This window comes from Pan paniscus, chromosome 5 (genome assembly GCF_029289425.2).
Source record: "Pan paniscus chromosome 5, NHGRI_mPanPan1-v2.0_pri, whole genome shotgun sequence".
Lineage (NCBI taxonomy): Eukaryota > Metazoa > Chordata > Mammalia > Primates > Hominidae > Pan > Pan paniscus.
Window position 1 is genome coordinate 149,615,016 of NC_073254.2, and position 27,357 is coordinate 149,642,372.

Here is a 27,357-nt window from a genome sequence, read left to right on the forward strand (position 1 = left end):
ACAAACAAAAAAAAACCACTCCATATTTCCATGATGAGTACAATCTAGTGGTATTGTTTTGTCACAATGGTGGTATTTTCTTAATAGGGGAAAGAATGTCTTTGCAAAATAGGTAAAATTAGAATGTCCAGGAACAAAGGGGCAGACTACTAACTAGCCCATTTATTTGCTATCCAATGAATAACCAAAAGTAGTCACTTAGAATCAACTGTCTTAAAAGTCATTTTTCAAGAGCTGATTCTGGAAATAAATAAGTATGTGTACCAAATATGTATCTTTTTAAATATATAGTTTTTAAAGGAGAAAGCAAATGAGTTAAGAGTCCTTGCTTCAGAATTTCCTTCTATGAGAATTAAATTCTTTGACTATGCCTTTATTCTCTATAGTCTAGGACACAGTGTATCTCTATCCAGTTATAAAACTTTTGAAGGCAACATCTTAGAATATAAACTTTAGATGTATTCAAGTGTTGGTTTATTTTGCAGGTGTTTTCCCTGTCTCCCAGAAATACTGCAAAAAAGCCAAGTCCATCCTTGCTATTTTAGAAATAAATCCAAGGGTTTATCATTTCATATTACCTTTTGTTTTGATTTTCACAGCTTTTTGTTGTTTCAGCTCAATACCCAATACATCATAGAGGGCAGTCAGCTCAATTAGGGCTAAATGGCAAACTTTCTTCATGTCCTGGGGTGCGAGGTCACCAATCCTTGTGGTACCCGTTTTGTCTTTTGGCAATCTGAAACTCTAAAATAAACATCATTAATATAGTAAAAGCTTACAGTACCTAACCTCCATTGTAATGCAGGAAGGAAAAACCAACTACAGAAAGAAGTTATACTCAGAATAAGTGATAAGAAAAGCCACAGAATTTCTCCAGTCAGAATGAAGAGTGATCCTGTCATGATGACGACCCCTAAAGCTGTGGAGGGTTCGGGAATCAACTTCCAAAGTCTGACAGACAACGGGAACAGACCGCAAACTCGGAGTATTAATACCAGTGGCTCAGAGGACAAGAGAGACAGTGAACCAGGAGAAAAAGACTTCTAGTTAAGTGACCTTCAGAAAAGGATGGCTAGAAGTCAAGCACAATCCATGAGGGGGAAGGGGAAGAAGAGGGGGGAAGGGAAGGGGAGAGAGAGGGGGAGGGGAGGGGGAAAAGAAAGAGGAGGGGGAAAGAAAGAAGGAGGGGGAGGGGAAAAGGGGAGGAAAAGGGGGAGGGGAGGAGAGGGGGAGGGAAAAGGGGGAGGGAAAGGGGGAGGGGAAAAGGGGGAGGTGAGGGAAAAAGGAGAGGGAAAAAGGAGAGGAAAAAGGGGAGGAAAAGGGGGAGGAAAAGGGGGAGGGGAGGGAGGGGGAGGGGAGGAGGGAGAGGGAAAAAGGAGAGGAAAAAGGGGAGAGGAAAAAGGGGAGAGGAAAAAGGAGAGGGCGAAGGGGAGGGGAAAGGGGAGGAGAAAGCAGAGGGGAAACGGGAGGGGAAATGGGAGGCAAAAGGGGAGGGGAAGGGGAGGGGAAAGGGAGGAGAAATGGGAACGGAAGGGGAGGAGAAAGGGGAGGGGAAGGGGAGGGGAAAGAGAAGGGGGAAAACAGAGGGAGAGGATGAAGGGGAAGGGGGAAAACAGAGGGAGAGGATGAAGGGGAAGGGGGAGGATGGAGGGGAGGGGGAGGTTGGAGGGGAGGGGGAGATGGAGGGGATGGGGAGGGGGAGGGGATGGGGAGGGGGAGGCGAAGGGGGATGGGGAAGGGGGATGGGGAGGGGGGAGGTGGAGGGGAAGGGGGATGGGGAGGGGGGAGGTGGAGGGGGAGGTGGAGGGGGAGGTGGAGGGGATGGGGAGGTGGAGGGGATGGGGAGGTGGAGGGGATGGGGAGGTGGAGGGGAGGGGGAGGCAAAGGGGGATGGGGAAGGGGATGGGGTGGGGAAGGGGGATGGGGAGGGGGGAGGGGAGGGGGAGGGAAAGGGGGAGGGGAAAGGGGGAGGGGGAGGGGGAAGGGGGATGGGGAAGGGGGGAAGAGGGATGGGGAAGGGGGAAGGGGAGGGGAAGAGTGGAAGGCGGATGGGGAAGGGGGGAAGGGGGATGGGGGAGGGGAAGGGTGGAAGGGGGATGGGGAAGGTGGAAGGGGGATGGGGAAGGGGAAGGGGATGGGGAAGGGGGATGGGGAAGGGGGATGGGGAAGGGGGTGGGGAAGGGGGATAGGGAAGGGGGATGGGGAAGAGGGGATGGGGAAGGGGGGATGGGGAGGGGGATGGGGAGGGGGATGGGGAGGGGGATGGGGAGGGGGATGGTGATGGGGAGGGGGAAGGGGGGATGGGGAGGGGGAGGGGAAGGGGGGATGGGGAAGGGGAGGGGGAGGGGGAGGGGGAAAACAGGGGGAGGGTGAAGGGGAAGGGAAGGGGGAGGGAAAAGGAGATGAGAAGGGGAGAGAGAAAAGGAAGGGGAGCGGGCAAGGGGAGAGGGAAAAGGAAGGGGAGCAGGGAAGGGGAGAGGGAAAATGAAGGGGAGGGGAAGGGAAGGGGATGGGGGAGGGGGAGGGGGAAACAGAGGAAGATGACATGAAGAAGATAAGTAGGGGGGAGAGAAAGAGGAATACTAGCCATGAGTGTATGCTTAGAACATGCCAGGTACCCTTCACATACACTTATGTATCTTTTAATTGTCACAAAAGCCAAGTAAGATTGGTCCAGAAAGGCTACAGCCCACTGGGGTAAGAGGGATACAGGGGAAACGAAGAGCATGGACTTCAGAGCTTACCAGTCACCTATCTACTTACTAGTTGTGTGACTTATGGCAATGGCTTAACCTTTACTTCTGTAAAATGGGAGATGGAGGGGGAGGGAAAGGAGGAAAAGGGCAACAAAAAGAAGGAAGAGGATGGGCCACTGAATTCAGAGGGCTATTGTGAGATTTAGTGCCCAGCACTGCCCAAGTGCTTTTATGTGGTTGCTACTGCAGGTTGAGTACACCTCATCCAAACTGCTTGAGACCAGAAGTGCTCTGGATTTCAGATTTTGAAATATTTGTATATACACAATGAGACATCTTGGGATGGGTCCCAAGTCTAAACACAAAATTCATTTATGTTTCATAGACACATAGCCTGAAGGCAATTTTACAAAATATTTTAACTAATTTGAATGAAACTAATTTTGTGTTAAGTACTTATGTGTGGGATTTTTCACTTGTGGCATCATGCCAGTGCTCAAAAAGGTTCTGATTTTGGAACATTTAGGATTTTGGATTTTTGGATTAGGGATACTCAACTTGTATATTACTTTCACTGCTGAATAAAGTGGGACTAAGATGTTGCTTCATAATCACAAGCACATGGTGTGTTTTTCTGCCTTTCTCAAATATCATCTTTTAATATTAAACACATTAAACATAAGAAAGCAAACCACAAGATAAAAAGGCAAATTTCACTAGTGTGTACATTTAATACAAATTACAATTCCATTGTGTTTACCTATTACTAAAACTGATCATTCTCCTACAGTTGGGTTTACCTTTGAATTTTTCATTTAATTCAATTGCTGATTAGCTGATTTAACTGCATCTATTTTATTCCCTTTGCTTTGGTACTTCTTGCATCTTATCATTAACACTTCATCGTCTAAATGCTAGGGCAAAAGACATGTCCTAAAGCAGTAATTCTCAAAGTGTAGTCCAGGGACCATTGGGGGTATCCAATACCCTTCTAAAAAGTTCAGAACTATTTTAATAATTAGTAATGAGGCATTATTTTGCCTTTTACACTCTCATTCTCTCGTGAGCATACAGTTTTCCAGATGTAAATGAGTGCTACTGCAACAGACTGAATGCAAACGTAAATATGATAATCCAGCTGACTTCAACTAAAGCCAGACATTACAGACCCGCTAAAATTAAAACCATGATACACTTAATTTTCTTTAGAAAATATGGCTATTTTCCATTTTGAGAAAAAGATATTTATGTTAACTATAATATTGTTATATTAAATGGATTAATATTTTTTCAATTTCTCAATTTTATTTTCAGATATGGTAAGTGTCCATAGGTATAACCCACATAAACGGAAGGTTTTTGAGGCCCTTAATAATTTTTAAGTGTATGAAGGAGTTGTGAGATGAAAATGTTGGAGTCAGTCTCCTAGAGCAATTCGTAAAACCTATGACTTTTAGTAAGTGAGAAACTAATTCCCTTTAAGCAAACTCAATTCAAAAGAGAGCCTTCAAGTCCACTGTAAGAGGAAAGGGGTCTTTCTTAACCGTTCGTAATGTGTTTTTTTTCCTAGGAGAACATCAAATAAACAGCAATGGACATCACTGAAGATGGGGCCTAAGCAAATTTCCAGCAGGGGGCAGGATGGCCTCCATGGGGCACTGCACAGGGCTCAAGAGAGTGGAGTCAGACTACAGGTGGCAAATGCTGTTTCCATCACTTACTATGTGACCTTTGGCAAACAATGTCCCCTTCTGTGCCTTAGCCTCCTCATCTGTAAAATGAGAACAACTGAACCTAACTCATAAGGTTGTGGTGAAGATCAAATGATAAATAGCACTCAACAAGTATTACATATTATATTTTTTTCATGGAGCTTTTAAAATAATATCAACATTTCATGGTCTTCCTTTTTTCTTATGTGTCATGGCAAGGTAAGAAAAAAATGATAATAATAATTCTCTTATCGAAAAACAGTTCATTTAATCCTTCAAAAGTCCTAATAAGAATTATTACAGCATCTTCTAGGTGGGGAAACTGAGACTCAGTTAAGTGCCTTAAACATGGCCACAAAGCCAGTGATGTCATGAAGATGCAAATTCAGTTCTCCTAAATCGTAAGTTTTGTAACCATTCTGTTCTACTCCATTTTTCCCATCCACCAGAGTAGGCAGGGAGATATCTAGGTTGATAGGTGTTGATGTGGTACTGTGAGCCCCTCAAAGAGAGGAGCCACTTCTTGATCACTTCCGTAATGCTGTTGTACCACAGACCTGACACACTACGGGTGGTCTGTCATGGTCCACTAAATGAATGGAGACACACATCCTACAGGGAGGCGAGCATAGAATCAAACTCAATGAGGTGGAGGGCCATTGGCTTCGTGTTCCCCTGATTTTCTGTGATTTCTACTGAGTTTTCCTTTTTAAAAATCACACAAAACTGGTCACATTTTTCCCATGTTTGGTCCTACATTTCTGCTAATTGCTTCATTTTCTGAATGCTGAACCAACCATATTTACCTTTTTTTAAGCCCTAAATGTTTCATTAAAATCAGTTACTTTGGGTCTAATAAGTCAAACACATGTAATACAGCCGTTTAAAGCATTACCCAAGGTAAATGTTTACAGAATCCTGAAATATTATTAATTCAAACATTTGATTTACCTAGCGATATATGTCATGAGCTTATTTATTTATTTAAACATTGTGCTTAATGAAGGAGTTAGTTCTTTATCCCAATGTTTAATTCATAGCAGCAGCTTTAAATATTTATGAAGTTTCCTGTTGTTTTTTGTTTAGTTAATAGACTGAATGGTTCAGTTCGTTGGCTAAGAGAAAGCAGTGAAATTTCAGCAAGAGAAAAGTTCTCTACCTCTTGAAAAATGTGTTTAAAGAAAATAAGAAGACTGGGCATGGTGGCTCGCACCTGTAATCCCAGCACTCTGGGAGGCTGAGGCAGGTAGATCACCTAAGGTCAGGAGTTCAAGACCAGCCTGACCAACATGGTGAAACCCCATCTCTACTAAAAATACAAAAACTAGCCGGGCGTGGTGGCAGGTGCCTGTAATCCTAGTTACTCAGGAGGCTGAGGAAGGAGAATCACTTGAGCCCAGGAGGTGGATGTTGCAGTGAGCTGAGATCGCGCCATTGCACTCTAGCCTGGGCAACAAGAGTGAAACTCCATCTCAAAACAAAACAAAACAAAACAAAAAAAAGGAAAAAGAAAAGAATAAAAATTTTCAAAAAAAAATGTAAGGTCATTGATTCCCATGTGTTACCATAAATTAACTAGGTAGCTTTCCCTGGCGTGTTGCTCTTTTGTAGGATTTGCATGAGGGGCCCCTTAGGCATTTCATCACTAATAATAAACTTGACTTTTTTACTCATCAGATCACTCTAGCTTTGACTTGGAAAGCAAGAGAAAGGATTCAAAAGCGTAGTCATTAATGTCAAGCCTCAGCATGTCAAGTTACCTCTCTAACATGTTTCCATGTATGAAAAATAGGGGTGTCTACCTCCTAGAGGTCATCTAATAAATAATTACAGAGCATAATTTCTGAGATATAACATGTATACACTAAGTAGCTAAATTTTCAAACTAAAGCAAATTAAAGGTTATAAAACCTGATCTCCAAATTTAAGAGGAGAAATTTGAATCCACGATGAGAGATCATAAAGAATTGACAAAGGCTGCTCAATGCTGTGAGGAAAAGGAAGTGAATATGAAATGAGGTCAACAGAGAACAATGTATTACATAAAGCCTACTGCTTATTTACAGAAGTAGAGGAGCAAGGAACAGAAATGGAACTTAAGGTTTTATCTACTTAGACACCTGCCTCAGAGTAGTGAATACAAATCTTACTTTTTCAACCATGGGAAAGACTTGTAAAATTTAACAATGAGTCCATACCTTCTAGAAGATAAACGGACTAAAAAAGAGTTTCTATAGATGAGTATATGCATATTTGCATAAAAAAACATGGACAGATTAACAATAATGTCTAAAGCATGCAACCTAAATCAAAGGTGATTTCATATATTTATTTGATCTAATATAAGTTCACGATCAGGAAAGACTGAACAGGAAAACTGATCTTGAGCTAGTCTCTGAAGAATAGATTAAAGTTTGCTTGGCAAATATGGAACAATAGAGGGGTAGAAATGGAGAGGTCATTTTAAACTTTGGGCACAACTTGAATATAATTAAGAAGGTAGGTGAAGGTAAATTAGTTAAACAGAGAAGAAAATGGCAGAGAGAGTTTTGTTTTGAAAGCTCTCAGGTGGAGATGAATTATATTTCATTCCACTGTTTGAGTCAACAACTTAAAAGCCAACAATGCCTTCATTTTGTTTAATTAGATTCTACTTTCCTTCAATTTAAAACCTTTCCATATTTTGTGATGAAGACTGTCACTTTGAAAACATACTTATCGGCCAGGCACAGCGGCTCATACCTGTAATCCCAGCACTTTGGGAGGCCGAGGCAGGCAGATCACAAGGTCAGGAGTTCGAGACCAGCCTGGCCAACGTGGTGAAGCCCCGTCTCTACTAAAAATACAAAAAATTAGCCAGGCATGGTGGCGTGTGCCTGCAATCCCTGCTACTCGGGAGGCTGAGGCAGGAGACTCACTTAAACCCAGGAGGTGGAGGTTGCAGTGAGCCAAGATGGTGCCTGGGTGACAGAGCAAGATTCCATCTCGAGAAAAACAAAAAACAAACACACACAAAAAAACATACTTTTCCTGAGGATAGTCTGGCAGAGTGGATCATCATTTTAGGCCACACTTGCATACTCTTTTACTTTTCCCATTAGGTATAAACACAGATTTTCAAAAATATACAAGAAGGCCAGGCACGGTGGCTCATGCCTGTAATCCTAGCGTTTTGGAAGGCCGAGGCGGGTGGATCACCTGAGGAGAGGAGTTCAAGACCAGCCTGGCCAAGATGGTGAAACCCCATCTCTACCAAAAATACAAAAATCAGCCGGGCGTGGTGGCGGGCACCTATAATCCCAGCTCTTTGGGAGGCTGAGGCAGGAGAATTGCTTGTATCCAGGAGGCGGAGGTTGCAGTGAGCTGAGATCGCACCATTGCACTCCAGCCTGGGTGACAAGAGTGAAACTCCATTTCAAAAATATATATATATATTTATATATAATATATATTATATTATACATATTTTTATATATTATATATTATATATATTATATATATTATATATATTATATATATTATATATTATATATACTATATATTATATATTATATATATTCATATATTATATATTATATATATTATATATTATATATATTTATATATTATATTATATATATTTATATATTATATATATCAAATATAGCTATCTATATATATACACACACATATATATACACATACACACACACACACATATAGAAGAAAAGCCTGGAAACAATTCAGATGTCCGCCATAGGGGGACTGACTCAATAAATTATGATACATCTGTACAATGGAGTACAACGTATCTAATAAAAAGAAGTGAGAAATATTTCTCTATACTACTATGGTATGATTTCCACAATACACCACTAAGTCAACAAAACAAAAATCAAGGTGGGAGAAACTGTGCATAGTGAGCTACCAGTTACCTAGGAGCAGAAGGATAAACCATGATACTAAAAGGAAAGAAAGTTTGCCACTAAGAGGAGGGATTGAATAGGTTGGTAGCTGAAGGATAAAAGCTAGATTTTTAATACACTTTGTTTTTCGACTTTACTATTGGACTATATAAGTATTTTACATACTTATAAGCCAAAATGAAATTTCAAGAAAAGCAATCTCTAAAAATTGAAAATAAAATAAAGCAAATTAACCAAACCAGGTATGCAGTTGATGGCTTAACGATACAAAGAGTAACAATCCTAAGCAACCTAAAACACAATAATTTTACTGTATAAAATCCCTTTTAGGATGTACCCCCAAAACACACACGTACACACACACACAGACAAATAGAAAAAAAAAGAAAAACAAGTTTAAACCATTTCTAGTAATCATATTGTTGATGGTAGTATTAGCATATTCTGAGAATGCTGTGCATTAACTTAGGATGAAGCAAACATGCAATTATGTGATATTCTAAATATATCATCTGCCATTTCCTGAGAACTACAATTCACAGCATGGAAGACAGAAGATGCTCATGTACGTCTGTGCTCTGAAAAGGCTCAAAAGTAATGACCAGCTCAGAGAAATGAACACTTCTAGAGTCCTGATCATAGTCACAAAAGTGTATTTCTACTAAATGGAATCAGAGTTTCCTGCAGAAACATATCAGTCTAGGTCTGGAACAGAAAATACACCAGACAAGCCTGTAAAATCTTGTCCAGGATCACATCAAATATGTGTAAATCCATGAGTTAAGACTATTTTTACAAATATATGTAATTCTGTGAGTTAAGACTATATTTTACAAAGCAAATTAAAACATTAATTGGTCACAGGTGAAAACTGTTAATAAGTCAACAATTTCTGAAAACAAATAGAAGGTAAAAATGACCACTTTCAGAAGGTTGTTCTCAAAGAAATATCCAAATTAATAAATAAAAAGAAAATATTAGATCATAATTTTGTAACCATTAATAAATTAATGGATCCAGGTATTGATCAGCAACAGCTGCTACATTGACAAAAAAAGAAAGCAAACAGATATTATGAGCTTCCCAACAGAAAACACACAATCACATATCTGACGTAGTCTTGACTCCCCCCCAAAAAAGTGAAACTGAATCTGATCAATTTAAAGTCAACTAATTAATAAGAAACAAAAGAACATATTAAACTACACCAGGGGAATAGTCAGAGGGGGAAACTCTCCATAATTTAATAACCACGTTTCTTTAATAAATTAATGAGGAGGGAGGAAGGAAAAATAGTGAGAGAGAGGAAGGGATAGAGGGAAAGGAAGAAAGAAGGAAGGAAGGAAAGAGAGAGAAGGAGAGAGAAAGAAACAGAGAAGGAGATTTAAGAATTCTTAAAAGATGTATTAACTAATTGCAATACAACACATGACCCTTATTTGGATCCTGACTCAAACTGTATAAAAAGATTATAAAATTATGTGATACAATTTGAAATTTGAACACTGCTTAGATATTTGAAATTAAAAATTCTTAGCATTTTTGGTACAATAATGGTTATATGGTTAGGAGTTTTAAAATCCCCTCTTTGTCTTTTAGAAATATAGATGATAAAATATAATTCAGAGATGTATTTCAAAATAACACAGAATAGGGAACTGGGTGGGGGTATGAATAGGTCAGGATTGGCCATGGGCTAATGAATGTTGGGGCTGAGTGCTAAGTATTTGGGGGTTCAGAATACCATTTTTTTAACTTTTGCCTGTGTGAAATTCTGCATAATAAATGTATTTTTTAGAAAATACAAGATATTCAGTAGCAATGAGAACATTCACTACACAGAGCTTGGTTTCTAAATACAATTTGCTGCTAAAAAGTACCAGAGCTTCTTGGAGAAATGGATGCTTTCAAGTCTGCAGGGAGAAAATTACAAAGAGAGCCTGGAACATCTTGTGCTAGAAACTGAAGAAGCAATTACGGAAGACTGTGTCAGCCAGTAAGTGTAGAAGGAATAAAAGAATTTTAAAATAGCCATTTCTTAAGCACCAGGTTAGTTGTTGTTTCAGGCAAAGTTACAAATGGATGGTGAAACCACTGGGCAATAGGCTTTATTGACATATAAGATATTTGCCCAGTCTCAAGGATGACAAATTATTATTAATTGCACATAGGAAAGGTATCTTTTTACAATGGGGAGATCTAATGAACAACTCTCCTTAGACAAGTTGGTGATCAAACTTCTATCACCAATAAAGGGACCATCTGATACCATGCATCTCTTCTGATGATGCAATCGAAGGCATAAACATCCTCCATGCAGTAAATGTGGCTAAAAATGTATAACTTGAATCCAGTCCTGAGGAAACAATCAGAAAACTGATTTGGACTCTTTGATAATATTGAAGAAAAGCAGGAGACTAACCTAGATTCAAGAAAACCAAACAGACCTGACAACAAATACAGTATATGACTCTTGCTTGGAACCCAAATGGGAGTGGAAAAGAGAGAAGCTATAAAGAACAATATTGTGACAATCGGGGAAGTTTTGATATGACTGTATATTAAATATGATTATCACTTCAGCTTAAATTTCTTAAGTATTAAACTTTAAAAAAGTACATATAGATAGATATAGAAAAGAAAAAGAGGTTATAAAATGTTAATAACTGTTGAATTGATCTATGAAGGCCAAATGGTGTTTGCCATACTATTCTTTCAACTTTTCCATGGGTTCTACATTTTTAAAATAAAAAGCTGATGAAAAATATATCCTGAGCCAGGTGTGATGGCTCATCCCTGTAATCCCAAGACTTTGGGAGGCTGAGGTGGGAGGATTGCTGGAGCCCAGGAGTTTGAGATAAGCCTGGGCAACGTAGTGAGGCCTCATCTTTCTCTCTGTCTGTCTGTCTCTCTCTATATATATGTATATGTGTGTGTGCGTGTGTGTGTATGTATATGTGTGTGTGTATATATATGTATATGTACATATATGTATATTTATAAAGAGTGTACTACGTACAGGTAATGTGGCATCATCGCCTTTGCTCTTCTGGATTTTCTCCTTGGAGCTCTCTTTCTGATTGAGTGCTTGCTCGGCAAATGATACCTCCAGGTTGATGTCTGTTTCAGGGGCAGGCGTCTCCTCAAGTGGGATCAGCTTCTGTTCACCAACAAGGTTAGATGCCTCGTCTAGGGGCCCGGGGGGAAAGAACCCAATTCGTATGCTTTATTTATTTTTTTAAAAAAATTCTAATGCATTCGCTACATAAAAACATTTGGGAAGAGTACTATTTTCTCTAGGCAATACTTAGCCGTTATTTTAATAATAAAGAGTATACTCAAGAATCCTATCAATGGTGCATGGGAAGCGGGCAGGGAGACTGTGGTGACTAGCAATCCATAGTTCAATTGTGCAGTCTTTGAGACCACAATCCTCAAACTGGGTTCCAATTCCAAAACATTGCTGGAAGATAGTAAACTTTTAATGAAAAACCTCAAAAGGTTTTGAAGTATTAATTGTTGTTTTATTCTACACTGAGAAACTAAAAGCAAAAAAAGAAGGAGGTGATGAGCAGTAATCTCTTGTAAAGCTAGTAATTTACCATTTAATTAATTTCCTCAGAGTGGATCAGATTCCTGGAATAAACTTCTTCCACACCCTGCATTTACTTTCTGGAATATTACCTACCTATCATAGTAAAAATTCCAAAACAAGAGTTAGTGCCAAAAAATGATCACTATGCGAGTCAGGTCTGGACGTACCTGGTACAGGAATGGTTGGGTTTGCACCTGATCATGTCAAAGAGTATAAAAGTTCCTACAACTGTAAATACCAAATAATTTTCACATATTTACATCAAGATTTCAAGGATATAGTAAGTTTAACTTTGTTTTGGCTTTTTTGGCTTGTTGTTAACCCTCCAGAAAGGAATTTACATTTAAAAATCTCTTTGCTGAAAACACCAGGTTTAAGCTTTGGAGAAGATACTTCTAAATTTGATTATTTGGTAAATTTTTTTGTTTTAATGCAATTAACAGAAAAAAACCTAGAGCCAAGAACCAAGATTACTGATTTTCTCACTGTTGACCTTTGAATCATAGTAAGAAGCTCTGAATTACAAAACACATCTATGCAGTGTAGACACATGCTTATAACAGGCTCACATATGAACACAACAAAGTGATGGAAGCTAAAGTTAATTTAAAAATTTAATAGATAAATGTCATAAATACATATATTAAGAGTCTGCAGTTCAGAAAAATAATGTTTATATTCATTTACATTAAAAATGAAAATGCCTGTTTTAATCAAAATCAAGTTTAGAAGTAAATATGAATCTAGTCTTATTCAGTCCCATTCAATATGCAGGGTAGACTTTGCAGGCATGAGACCTGTGCAGCCACACAGGGCTCCAGGCTCAGGAGGGTTCCACACTTTTGCTCTGCTGTTACATCCTGAAATGTAAATAAGAGGCCCTATATGTGCAGTTTGTCCCTGACCTTGCAAATTACATAGCTGGTCCTGATGGAATCTCACAGTTAAGAAAGTAAGAATTTACCTGTGCCAATTCCAAAACTAAGAATACATTTAAAGCCCGTTGATATTATTAGTATTCATCTGCTGCCATGTATATTTATGTTTCTCAACAGCCTGTGACCATTTTTTAAATTAGAATACCTATACCTTTTGATGATTAATTTTTTAAAGTATCGACATGAATATCAAAGCACAACTTTAATTTTATTTTCCCTCTGGTTTATTCTCTTTTATGTTTTACTGTGACTATGTACACTGGTTTCCTAGGAAACTATTCTAAGAGGAAAAAAATGATTAGCCCTTTTCTTAAATTAGAAGGTACCTTTCTAGCAGCTGAGTAGTTGTGGGCAAGAATTTCAAAACTACTCTTTCTTCTCACCACCTCCATGTCAGGGTTACAATAAATACCCCCACACTCACACCCACACCAACGGACTATGCCGAATGTAAAGCTGAGTAATTATAATTAAGGTAGTACACATTTAACACACACATTTCCTTCAAAAGCATGGCAAAAAAAAAAAAAAATACCGCATATCAAAGTTCTAGTTAAAATAGAAAATCAAGTTGAAGCACAGCACAGAAAAAAACAGTTTCAGGGTTGAAGAGGGGTACTGCTACAAGAAATGGATGATTACTTGGCAAATAAGTGATGATTTAATTACCTACTCTCAATAAGAACAGAATGCTGAGATCAACCTTTTGGCTCTTAAGGTCCTAAAATAAATAAAATTTCTGTCATCTAGTCTCTTTTTAAGTGCACAATAGCACTGGGTTACAAACATTTTGCAAATCTCCCTTAAGTTTTTCAGTTGTCCAAAATATCCTGAAATGCCTTAAAAAAATTTTTTTTAACCACCTCACTTTAAGATTCAATTGCTTCTATTTAAAAAAAAAAAAAAAAGATTTTTCTTTCCTCTGTAGAAATTCAAGAGAAAATAAGAAGCTACACATATCAATATAAAGTTTAAAAAATTATTGGGGCATTATTAATATTTCTAAATGTATTATTAAATATTGGGCCTTTAATAGAGTTTATGATTGAATGAAAAATGAACATATTACAGTGAATTAATTAATTTGGAATGTGACAACCCTTGCAACTATAAAACTTAACAACCTTTTCATTTAGAATAAGTATCATTGGCAGAACATGTTTAAAAACTCAAGTGTGGGGAAAACATTTAAAAGAGACTATGTCACCCATGCCTTCAAATTTTAATCAGAAACAGCCCCACTTTTGAACCTGAGACAATGTTTCCATGCATTTCATCCTGAACTTTCCAATGTTTGGCTTACACTGGTTAATTCACTGGCTAGTGAAAGAGCATGGCACTGCCCAGAACAGGTGCAATAGGGAATACTCAGTGACTTGGATGGCATCACACATTCTCTTGTTATTCTGATTGGAGGATCTATGCCCACTATGTAGCATTCCAGCAAAAGCAGATGTAAATCAAGCAGCAAGTTTGTCACATTTCACTTGCCTGCTGCAAGCTAGGCAGGAAAGTGCTCACATTATGAACTTGTCTTCCAGAACTTTTGTTGATATAGCCTACATCATGATCCCTGGCAAGGGAGGAAAACACCAAGAAAAGGACAATGTTTTCCTCAGCATCCATTCACTAACTGCCAGTCACTCTTCCCCAGAGCCCAAAACATATTGACATTGGCACAAAAAACCCATCTGTCTCTCCTGATGACCCAGCTCTCTAGCAGGCAGGGTAGCTATGCCAGCTTGCTTGCCACTTCAGCATCTGCAGGTACATAGATCTGAGAAAACACCTAGTGATTTCATTCAGATATAATGCATACAACTGAAGAAACATCCACAGAATAATAAGTATTTTTATAAATATATATGCGTGTATATACATGTGCATGCATATTATCTTTAAGGCAGGGGTGCCAGAGAGAAGTTCTGAGAAAAGTATGGAAGGAAAAGATCCCATATGATCTTGAGTAATATAGGATTTTTATAGGAATGTTGGGAACACTCCTCAGGTCCTCCACAGTTTACCTAATACCCCTCCCACTACTACTTCCAAACCAAATGCAACACTATTAATGGCATGAACACTCCAGTTGCTAAATTTTAGGAACATAAACTTAAATCATATTTGTTTTAGTTTGTTAAATAACAATTAAGGACTACATTTTTAAGCTTAAATCTATTAACTTCACTTAGAATATTTTCCCTTTCTGTAAACAAATGAAACAGCTATAAATTCTTTCTTAGTAAGTACTAATAAAGCCTTAATAGTAACTTTTGGCTGGGTATGGTGGCTCACACCTGTAATCCCTGCACTTTGGGAGGCCCAGGCAGGCAGATCATTTGAGGTCAGGAGTTCAAGACCAGTCTCGCCAACATGGTGAAACCCTGTCTCTACTTAAAAAAAAAAAAAAAATTAGCTGGGCATGGTGGCACATGCCTATAATCCCAGCTACTGGGAAGGCTGAGGCAGGAGGATCACTTGAATCTGGGAGGCGGAGGTTGCAGTGAGCCAAGACGATGCCACTGCACTCTAGCCTGGGAGACAGAGCAAGACTCCACCTCAAAAAAAAAAAAAAAAAAAAATTACTTTCTTCCATACCTCGAGTTTCTAATTCAAATCTGAAATAACAAATGTTAGCAGAGAAACATGAAAAGTAGAATTATAATCAATTGCCCATAAAAATCTTAACTATTTTTAAAAGTTTTCCTACACTATCTAAAAAATTACCCCATTTATGAATCAGGAGCTTGTGATTTAAGAACAATGCTGCAAGTTCGTTGGCTCAGGGACTAGCTGTGTTGCATTGGAAAGTGGCTTCACACCTCTAAGCCTCAGTTCACTCATCTGTAAAATGGGTTCAGAACAATAACCGTTACATGGTTTTCAAGTGTATTAAATGAGGTAAACATCTCCTGATAGCATCTGGCACATGATAAGCACTCAGGAAGATACATATATGCATTTTGAGTCAGAAAATAGGAATACACATTAAAAGAAAATTGAAGGCCAGCTATATGCTCAGCCTCACATAATGATCCACTTGAGACCTTACATTAGCATTTTAATAGAATTTGCTTACTAGAATTGAAGGTAATGTTTTATAAGACTGTAACTGTTATACTAATTAAAGGGGGGAAAAAAACAAGAGAACAGGTTCAACATACCATCTCTTCCTTGGTATTTGTTTTCATTTGTTCTAAGTGACTGCGATTCAGTGCCACCTGGAGCCTAAAAATAGAAAACAGGCCATTTAGTCATCTCCAACTCAAAACCAGAGAAAATGGTATTGTAAATAATTTTGTTATTAATCTTTAGAGTACAAGAAATGTACTCAGAATTATAATAATCACAGTGAAAAAGGGGCACTAAGGTAATAATCAACAAGCAATCATCCAAAAAATATTTTATTACCTACAACTTGTAAGAGACAATAGTAGGCCCAGTGGGAAATATTTAAAAAGTCATGAGTGTGTCCCTGTCATCAAGAATGCTACTATTGAGTGGAGGAGAAAGGACAAACATGTTAAAAAATTAGTAGTAGCTATTAACTGACAAATGGATAAGCAAAATGTGGTCTATCTGTACAGTGGAATATTATTTGGCTATAAACAGAAATGAAGTATTGGTACATGCTGCAACATAAATAAACCTTGAAAATACTATGCTAAGTCAAAGGAACCAGTCACAAAGAGCCACATATTCTATGATTCCATTTATAGCAACTGACCATAATATGCAAACCATAGAGACACAAAGCTGACTAATGGTCACCTAAGAGTAGGGAGGGAAAGATGGGGAAGGACTGTTAATGGATACAGGCTTTCTTTTGGAGACAATAAAAATGTGCTAAAACTGATTGTAGTGATCGTTGCACAACTGTGAATATGCTACAAAACACTGAATTGTGCACTTTAAGTGGGTGAATTGTATGGTATGTGAATTATATCTCAATCATGCTGTTATAAAACTATAAAAGTACATGTCCCTAATAAAACAGAAATTCTTCAAGTTAAAAAAAAAGCAAGAAATAAATGTGAGATAAGTAACTAAATTACCAAACCAGCAATAAGACCTAAAACATCTGAAGGAATTCCTGTTTTCAAGGGGTCGGGGCAGTGACGCCCAAGGAATGGGGCCTTCCAAAGGTTTATGGAGATGGTAAACCATGGCCGACTCTGCTCAGCAGTAAATGTGGCCAGAGAGTACTTCCTTCTTTCCAGGTAAGGCTTCAGAAGGAATTCAGAGGTCAGGAAGGAGAGTCTGGATCAACCACAGAAAGAGGTCTATTCAAATTATTTTAATAATATTGATAATTCTACTGTATTTTATCTCAGACAGAAAGTGGCCATTGTAGTCTCACCACACATTTCACCTCAAGCTGTTGTCCAAGAAGGACTTCCATCTTCCACCTGAAGTCTAAAAAGAGCCTAGAGAAGCACTAGGCTACGGACGTCTAGGCTATTAATGCACCACTTAGAGATGGGGAAAACCCAGGAAAGTGTTACAGTGACTACCAAGTCACAGAAGTGGTACGTGGGTATCCAGCATCACTTTAATCCCCTGAAGCACAGAGCAGTCCCATTCTCCTTCCCTCCTCCCACAAGCCGGCAGAGGCTGGCCCTGCATGGCACAATGAGCAGAGTGATTCCAGTCTCACAAAAGAACACATATTTTGGAGCATGTGGTCGGAATTATTTTCCTTAGCAATTGAAGATGGCAGTACAGATGGTGTTCATTTCTGCATTATATTTCCTAGTGTCAGCAAGGCCTTCATGAGGAAGCATTTAACATGGAAGAGCTGAATATACACTCACTCAAAAGTAGAAGAACTGCAAGTGAAGATGGCTGGCCCAAGTTTGCTTGAGGCATGGGGGAGATAAAGCACTTTTCTAATGGGTGGCAGTGTTTCAATTAAAGGCATGCAGTGTAAGCAAGTTAACATTATTTTAATTTCCTTTTGCTAGTTCTCTCTTAATGACTCCATCAGATGATACAATCCACCAATTACCTTGGACTCAAACCATGTGGTTGTGACACTGCCAGAAACTTGCTGGAAAAATGTTGTTTCTAGCACCAAGTAGCAACATCCTCTTGGAGACTGGCAGAAATCCCACAATTTATATTTTGCTTAGGCTCAGCTCTCTATTCCCTCCCCCTTTTCACTTCCTCTTAACTCCCTTAGTGAGGGTTCTCTAATTGGGAAGAAAATGTCATAATACTATATTTCCTTACCATTCATTTTTCTTCAGCTGGAAACCAGTCCAGTCCTTTAACACAAGTGGATATCCCAAATTACCACTGGGTGGTAAGCAGTGCTTAACTTAAGCAAGTGCCTGGAGCAATTTAATGACCCCAGAACTCCTATAAGATGGACTGGACTTGATTCGAAATTGGTCACGCAAAGAGAGTAGCAATCTGCAGCTAGAAGGGCTTTCTTGCACGAATAAAATGTCTACAAAAAGCAAGAGTGTCTACATGACAGGAAGATACCTTAAATATAAACCCTTTCATTCCTTTTTTAAAATAAATAATCGTTCAATTTTTGTTATCTTTTATAGTGTAAATAGAATCTCATATTCAGGATGCTTAATGTCAGAATCATGTACAAAATGCAAATATACCAGGATAGAGACTGGTTAAAAGCATGTACTTCAAAGTCAAACAAATTTGGGTTTACTATCTACAGGACACTGAGCAAGTTACTTAAAATCTGGCCAGGTGCGGTGGCTCACACCTGTAATCCCAGCACTTTGGGAGGCTGAGGCAAGCAGATCACCTGAGATCAGGAGTTCAAGACCAGCCTGGCCAACATGGCGAGACCTTGTCTCTACTAAAAGTACAAAAAATTAGCTGGGCATGGTGGCGTGCGCCTGTAGTCCCAGCTACTCCGAGGCTGAGGCAGGAGAACTGCTTGAACCTGGGAGGTGGAGGTTGCAGTGAGCCGAGATTGCACTCAAGCCAGAATGTAAATCAACTTTGACCTCAAGAACACCATCTAGATCCGCTGATTTTTTACCTTTTTTCTGGCAGCAAGACTTTTTTGATGAAAGAAAGAAGGATCATTTATATTCTGTGCAAGCTCCTGATGCCCTTACAGGTAAGTAATAGGCAATCCACCAACTGGCTTATTTGAGTAGCACTGATCTGAGCCACACAGTTCTTGTACTGTTTTGTTGTTGTTGTTGTTGTTGTTTGAGATGGAGTCTCACTTTGTCACCCAGCCTGGAGTGCAGTGGCATGAACACAGCTCACTGCAGCCTCGACCTCCAGGGCTCAAGCAATCCTCTGGCCTCAGCCCCGCAAGTAGCTGGGTCTACAGGCACATGCCACTGCACCCAGCTAATTCTTGCGCTTTTTGTAGAGATTGGGTTTTGCTATGTTGCCCAGGCTGGTCTCGAACTCTCCAGTCTCAGCCTCCCAAAGTGCTGGGATAACAGCTGTGAGCCACCACACCCAGCCTCTCAAACTTTTATCATGCCTTCTCTGATACCTCTCTTCATTCATCAATCCCACAGTCTCTACCAGACCCCACAGCTTTTATTAATAAGTTAATCACCTAGACAAATATTTACTCAATCTTTTGTGTGCTGTCACTGTGCTAAGGCTAGACACCTTAAAGTTTAACCTAAAGCTCCCTCCTTACATATCTTCTGTTCATTCTAAAGGGTTTCTCTGTATATAGTGAACTCTAACCTAACTGGATGTGTAAACAGACTGTAACGTACTTGTGTCAATCACCAAATTTTGACCAATCAAAGGTGGCCAACTGTTCAAACCATATTCAAAAAAGGCAAACACAAAGCTGTAACCAATCTCGCTGTTTCTGTACCTCACTTCCATTTTCTGTAGATCACTTTCCTTTCCCTGTCCATAAATCTTCTTTGACCACACGGTAGCACTGGAGTCTCTCTGAATCTGCTGTGATTCTGGGGGCTGCCCAATTTGCAAATCATTCTTTACCCAATTAAATTCTGTTAAATTTAATTTGTCTAAGGTCTTTCTTTTAACACCACAAAGGAGAAGTTACTTCATGTCTCAAAGTTCCTGCTTTGTAATTCAGCTGCAATTAGCTCCCTCACATTCTACTTCATCCATCCCCAAACCAGTCTAGCGAAAAATCAAATATTCCTACAAGCATTAATAGATAGGGAAGAATACCCTAATCCTACTTTTCTGTAAGTAACTGTTGGTAGTCACGTTGTCTGAGAAGCTGTCCCTGTCACCCCTAGTGGAGTTAAAGTCACTTGGAATGCTCCAAGGACACCCTCTTCTCCTAATACATGGATTATCATGCTGAATTTTAACTAGCTTTGTTTTCTGCCCCATCAGTATAACTTCCAGAAAGGCAGGAAGCAAGTCTCTCTTGTTTCCTGCAAGCATAGAGCTTTGGCGCCTGGCATAGAATAGGTGATCATTACATTTTTAATCATTTGAATTAAACCAGATTGATCCAATTAATTGTAAGCAATTATTCCTTTGCCTTAACATCAAAAAAGAAAACCTACTGTTTCTTTCGATTCTCTCTGTTGAGCAAATATGTCTCTGACGTCAGGAATCTGGTACTGTTTGTTTTTTTTCCTCAAGGTCTGGGAGACCGTCTCTACTCGCTTCTGAACTGCTGCTGCCTGGGTCCGCGTCAGTGTTGATAAAAACACCATGCTTTCCTGTGGATCTCCAGCAGACTCTCCAAAGAGATTGGACAAACCGGCCTCTTTAAGCCACTCTTCTTCCAATTCTCCCTCTAAGACAGTAGAGAAAAGTGGTACTTAAATCACAAAATATATGAAACTTTACATTTTTTAAGCTGTTAAAAATTCTTACTAAAACTCTTCTATTGTAACCAAACCACAGTGCTAAGAATCATTATCTAAAACTTGGACAACTGCCATGCACTCCAGCCACAATGACATCAAATTTTAGATTGATTTCATATATAGTAAATTAAAATTTTTAAATGACTTCACATGTAATTAACCTCTATAACTTCCCTGCAGATTAACCCAGAGGATGATACTGTTCCCCTTCCAGAGATAAGCAAAGAATAAAAAGATAACTTACTTCCATCAAGTTACAGAAGGAAGTCAATGCTGGGGCTATATATTAAGCCCAGTTTCTTGGCTTAAATTCAGTACTACCTCAGAGTCCAACACTAATTTATGGAAAGCCTTGTTTTCTCTGTTCACTGTAGCTGACAGGAAGTGCAGCAAATAAGTTAACAGCATCAGAACATTGGGAACTAATCAATTTCAAATTAATTTTTCTAATCTTCCAAGTCAGCACATCAGATTATGTATTTTTACAATGTTTTTTAAAAGCACAATATATCCAGCAAAAAAAGCTTATATAGGAAGATAATCAAACAACAATCAATTCAAAACACTGAAAGCAGGAAATATTCATGCAAATATTGTGTAAGATCTAATGAAAGTTATTTAAAAGCAGAAGGATAATTAGAATGGATTCTTTCCAACCATCATATTTATAGAGGAAAATAAAAGCGATGAATTGGGACACAAAAGACCTGGATCTGTACCCCATTTCTGCAACTTGATAGCCAAGTCTCTTTGGAAAACTCACTTAGCCTCAAGTTGACTCTGTTTTCTGATCTGTAAACTAAAGCACACCTCTTCCAGCTATGCCATAACCAAAGGTGAGAATGTTATATGGAAGGAGCTTTGAAAAGCCCTGAGACAGACTGTATCACATGGTATAGCACCTAGTCCCACCTGTCTGTCTTTCTATACTATATAAACTTCTTGACGGCAGAAATCAAGTATTAATAACTTTGACTTCAAGAGACATAAGCCAGTGCTAGGCACTGTGCACACCAGACAACAAAAACAGTTTACTAGCATAAAAACTAAGTCAGCAAGGCCAGGCATGGTGGCTCAGGCTTGTAATCCCAGCACTTTGGGAAGCTGAGGTGGGTGGATCACTTGAGGTCAGGAGTTCGAGACCAGCCTGGCCAACATGGTGAAACCCCCTCTCTACAAAAAATACAAAAATTAGCTGGGCATGGTAGTACATGCCTGTAATCCCAGCTACTAGGGAGGCTGAGGCAAGAGAATCTCTTGAACCTGGGAGGCGGAGGTTGCAATGAACCGAGATTGTGCCACTGTACTCCAGCCTGGGCGACAGAGTGAGACTGTCTCAAAAAAAAAAAAAAAAAAAAAAAAATCAAACAAAAGTCAGCCATTATTATTTATGCTTTTAAAGTAGATCTCAGTATTGGTGTATAAAACCAGATTGCCAGAAAAAAAACCTGATATTGTTACACAACAAGGAAAATAAACAAGATTACTATGTAGAGTCATTTTTTCCATTAAAAAGTAGAAGTAAAACTTAAACAATTTAAAGTCTAAGAAAAGGTGTGGGCATGTAGAAAACATTCCCAATCTTCTTGATGATCACATAATACATAATAATCAATGACTCTAATTAGTATTGGAGACTTATCAAACAGCTAATGACATACTTCTATGTATCAGGCTTAAACGCTGCTTTCTCAAACATATTCTCTCCTTATTCAGCAGACTAGTATGCTACTTCCATCTTGAAACATGGAGAAAGAAAGGGTGAGAGATACTATTAATTATCACAAATAAGCTTGACTTTATTGGTATCATATTTGGGAAACAATGAGAGAAAAATAACAAGAAGTTAAAGAATAAGTTAACTGTAGTGTTCTTTTAGATCTAAGAAATTAAATTAAGAAACAACCCCAAGTCTTCTTTTTAAATTAATGTTGGTAGATTTTTCAAGCAATGTGTAGCCAAGGAAAAAAATCTTATTTATATAGATTTTGCTACTTAATTAGATCCTAAGTCATTTAGTTAAGAAATCATTGTGTTGAGAAGGAAATCTCTATTAGTGGATCACAAAGCACTGATTGGGGCTCTCACATTTTGGCATTTATACATCAACTTATATAAACATATTTACAAATGTATAGATGGCACAAGGCATAGAAAGAAAGCTAATACAACAGACAAGAGAATTGGACATGAAAAACTTAGCAACTGCTTGAATTTCAGAGATTAAAAGAAACGGTACAAAAAAACTTTTAAGTAAAGTTTTACATGTTTCTCCCAGAATATCAAATATTATAGCAGAGAATGGGAAATATGGCTGGAAAGTGACTCTACAGAAATTATGCACCAAATACAAGAAAGAAGTAAATATGGAAGCTAAAAACGGTAATGCCACCATCTACTGTCCAACTCTATATTTTTAGATTAGTTGGCTAAACATGAGCCGTTGCATCCAATCTGGAGAACTATATTTTGAATGACAAAATAGCCAGGACCACAACAGGTCTTCGAAAACCACCCACAAAAATTGGTTTATGTGAATTTTCTTTCTAGAAAGGTCTTGGCTAGGAACAAGATAAATATTCTCAAATATATGAAAGGCTATCATGTAAAAATAGAAGAGCCTTCTTCTGTTCGTCCCAAAGGCATAACTACAGCAAGAGAGTCAAAGTTAGAGGACAGCAGATTATAAATCAATAAAACAAAAATCAAAAGAACTCAAGCTGACTGACCACTGGAAAAACAGTCTCACTGCAAAGCAGTGCTCTTTCTATCACCATCTGCACTCACTAGAGACCAAATGACAATGTGGCTACCACATTACAGAAGAAATTTAAAGGGAGGTTAGATGGTTTCAAAGATGAAGTCTAACTCTAAAAAGCTATGATACAGTAAGCTTAGCCAACAACATTCCAGCCATATCTATGACTAAGCTAACTTACTTATACCACTTGTATCTGGCAGTTGCATCCATAAATCTGCCTCAAACAAGTATTTTTCAAGTTGAAAGGCAGTATCTTTTTTTGGTGGTCCTAGCTTTAATTTTTTTTTTGTTCTCTTCCTTTCTATGCATTCATTTCCTATAAATACATATACAAACAACAAAAGCTTTATTTAGTTAGTTATTACCATCAGGCTCTTTGACAACAACCACCTCTTGATCTTCTTGGCTGTTTTCACTAGATTTCTTGATGTTTTCTAGTTCTATCCAATAGTCTTCCATAGATAGTTCATCCAAAGAATCCTGGGAAATTGATCGATCAAATGGAGGCTTCTCCATAACTTTGGTGGTGGTGCTTTCCTGGTTCATAGTGTACTGGCCATATCTGCGACTGTAAATTCAAAAGAACACATGGTTTATTTTAGTACAAAAGGAAGCAGTATAATTTCTAAAACATCACAGCAACAAGCTGGAGAATTTATTAACTCCTTAAGTTCTCCCTAATAAAACTAAAGGAATATATGTTTTGGAACTGTTTACTATGGATTATAATATGCCTGTAGAATAAACAGTTTCATGCTCCACAGAAAAGTATGGGGAAGTACAAATAGCAACATGGTAAATTATTTTTCCATTTACATTAAATGAAGACTCATTTTTCAAATATATTTTTTAGCGACAAGGTCTTGCTCTGTTGCCAAGGTTCGAGTGCACCAATGTGACCATAGCTCACTTTAATTCCAAATTACTGGGCTCAAGTGATCTTCCCACCTCAGTCTCCTGAGTAGCTACTACTACAGGTATATACCATATTGCCCAGCTAATTTTTTTTTTTTTTTTTGGCAGACATGGGGTCTTGCTGTGTTGCCCAGGTTGGTCTGAAACTCCTGGCCTCAACTGATCCTCAACTGATCCTCCCACCTCAACCTCCCAAAGCACTGAGATTAAAGGCATGAGCCACCACACCCAAGCATAAGACTCATTTAAACCTGAAACTTTGTTTTTAAAAAGCAACACATTAAATCTTGATTATAGACTATTAATTGGGAATGAATTTTATATAATTTTTGTGTTTATCATTTATATTCATAAACCAAACTTAGTCAACTCTTATACAGCAAATATCTTCAACCGATGAAGCAGTATTTGAATTTCCATTTTATTTTTGAAATCAAAATATAAATAGGATGATTTAAGTTTGCTGTTATAATCTACTGTAGAAAGAAATTTCTAATCTTTATTTATAAATGGACCCATGATTTATATGTATTAAAAATTCAAAAATGGGGTAAAAACTCATTTATTAGCAATTCTGAATAGCTTGGAATTACCTCAAACATTTCTCTCTCAGATATTATCTATGAAGAATAAATTGAATAAATAAGCGTATTTGTATAACTTCAAGTAAACAGTGTTTTTTGTTATAATTCATATCTTACCTACTTCTAAAATTGAATTAAAGGAGCTTATAATAAAAACCTATATATAATAAAATAATTTTTTGTTTTATTATTATTTATAGAGAAGACCATGCCCGATTCCTTAAAAGAAGAAATTTTTCAGCTTTGATGCCTTTCCTTTATATACGGTTGATATGGTTTGGCTATGTCCCCACCCAAATCTCATCTTGAATTGTAGTACCCATAAGCCCCATGAGTCCTGGGGGGACCCAACAGGAGGTAATTTAATCATGGGGGCAGTTACTTTCATGCTGTTCTCGTGATAGTGAGTGAGTTGTCATGAGATCTGATGGTTTCATAAGGGGCTTTTCCCCTTTTGGCTTGTTACTTCTCCTTGTTGCCATCATGTGAATAAGGGTGTGTTTGCCTCCCTTTCTGCCATGATTTAAGTTTCCTGAGGCTTCCCCAGCCATACTGAACTGTGAGTCAATTAAACCTCTTTCCTTTACAAATTACCCAGTCTCAGGTATGTCTTTATAAGCAGCGTGAGAATGGACTAACAATAAATATTTTTAAAGAATACAATTTGAGTGAGGACAATAGTTGAATAACTGTTTTGCTATTCTCATTTTCAGATTGCTTCTCTCAAGAAGGACTTCCAGGAAGTAATTCTTTGTTTGCCAGATTGGTTTTACTTACTGTACATATTGAAAATAATTTTAAAATTACAACAAAATAATAGTGTGTGAACATTCACATTTAAACTAACCTTTCCCAAAATTGTTTAAAATAGTAGGATTTTAATAGTACATAAGGGAGAGGGTCACTAAACTCTGGGCGGATCTATCCAGCAGCTTAATTCCAACTGGTTAGAAAAAGGCAAGGAACTTAATTGTTTATTGCTGCAAATAAATGCAGTATAACTGAGCACTTAGCTTTAATATGCTAATAAGCCAGTTTTATTCCTTTAAAGATGATTCTTCCTGCCTTGATTACAAACTTTATTAATGCTGGTTGCATACATGAATAAACAATCACTATACTCTCTCCCCAGTAGCAACCTTGGGGTGGCGATGGGTGGGAATTAGGACAGGGGCCAACAAGCCTAAGTCTAGACATGATTGTGAATCTCTTTCCTCAAGTCTCCATTGTTCATTGTTTGCCTTCTTCATCCCTTAATTCAAGGGGTACTTCCTCCTTCCCTGGCCTCAATCGTCCTGTTTACATCTCTGTATTCCACCTGGGTCCCCATATCCGGCCCCAATGGCCACTACATAGCCAGTATTTTTCTTGTAGAGTTTTCACTCCTGATTCTTAAATTAACATGTAAATGAGAAAGTCATCCCTCTCTTAAAAACAAAAAATATATATTTTTAAATTTCTGGTTCAGCAGCTCAACTTATCTGTATTGTTCATGTTCCTTACTTCTGCCTTACCAGGATAGCTAATGTTAATTTACAGATGACTGCCAGATTCATTTTTCGTATTGCATGTCAAATAGACAGATGCCTTATCCTTTTGTTTTCTCTCTCATAGTGTGAAATTGACCACCTTACTTCTGTCTCCTTTAACTCTTACCCCCCTGTGAGACCACAATAAGTACTGTAAACTGTGTGAAGTATAATGACTAACGCCAAATAATTGGGTTTATCTGCTCAAGGGAAAAAGGTGCAGTTGAACTAGAAGTACATTAAGCCTTTCACTCCTGAAGGAATGTGTTTATTCTGGCAAGAATTTTCCAGTAAATTTCCATTAAGATAGCATGTGCAGAAAAATGCAAGGTCATTGAGTAACACCATTGTTACATAAATACACCATCTATATCAAGCCTTGCTTTCAAAACATGCATAAAGCAAAAATTGAATAGCTTAGTGCTGATGAATTGACTCAATATTTTGACTTTAATAAGATTCAGAAGCTGAATAGGTTTGTGATAACCTAAAAATACTGAGTCATGGAAAAGAGGAATTTTCTTTTTCTTTTGTCCGTATTTTTTTTGGATCACTGGTAAATACTGCAAGAACACATTTTCATTTTTAAATAAGAGGGGATGAGGAGTGGGAAGGAGACAGCCATTCAGTAATAGACTACCCTCCTTGGTCAACCTGCCACGTATTTTTTAATTTGTCTAAAAATGTAAGTGAACATTCCTTCAGTTTACATCAATGAACATGTTGTGTTACTTCTTTTCTTTGTAGAATATATTCTACTTTTGTACTTCAGACAGGCAGTGACTAAAAGTCTGGACCTTCCTAAAACTGTTCTGCTAAGAGGCCAGTTAACTGGTTTCCTCTTTTCTGTTTCTAGGAGTATGTTCTATGATATCATGTTCATTCTGCAAATGGGGTTCAAAAACATA

At 38.1% G+C, this 27,357-nt stretch overlaps 1 protein-coding gene across 2 annotated transcripts in view; it reads right to left on the minus strand.

The window, feature by feature from the left end:
* ARHGAP18 (Rho GTPase activating protein 18) overlaps positions 1-27,357 on the minus strand; it is a 190,121-nt gene that overhangs the window by 41,022 nt on the left and 121,742 nt on the right. For both annotated transcript variants that reach the window (XM_034962844.3, XM_008952981.5), the window contains exons 2-6: positions 23,787-23,989; positions 20,352-20,587; positions 16,011-16,074; positions 11,333-11,502; positions 579-744 (exon numbers count right to left, since the gene is read on the minus strand). In XM_034962844.3, coding sequence (XP_034818735.1) covers positions 579-744; positions 11,333-11,502; positions 16,011-16,074; positions 20,352-20,587; positions 23,787-23,989 — 839 coding nt within the window. The remainder of the gene's footprint in view (positions 1-578; positions 745-11,332; positions 11,503-16,010; positions 16,075-20,351; positions 20,588-23,786; positions 23,990-27,357) is intronic.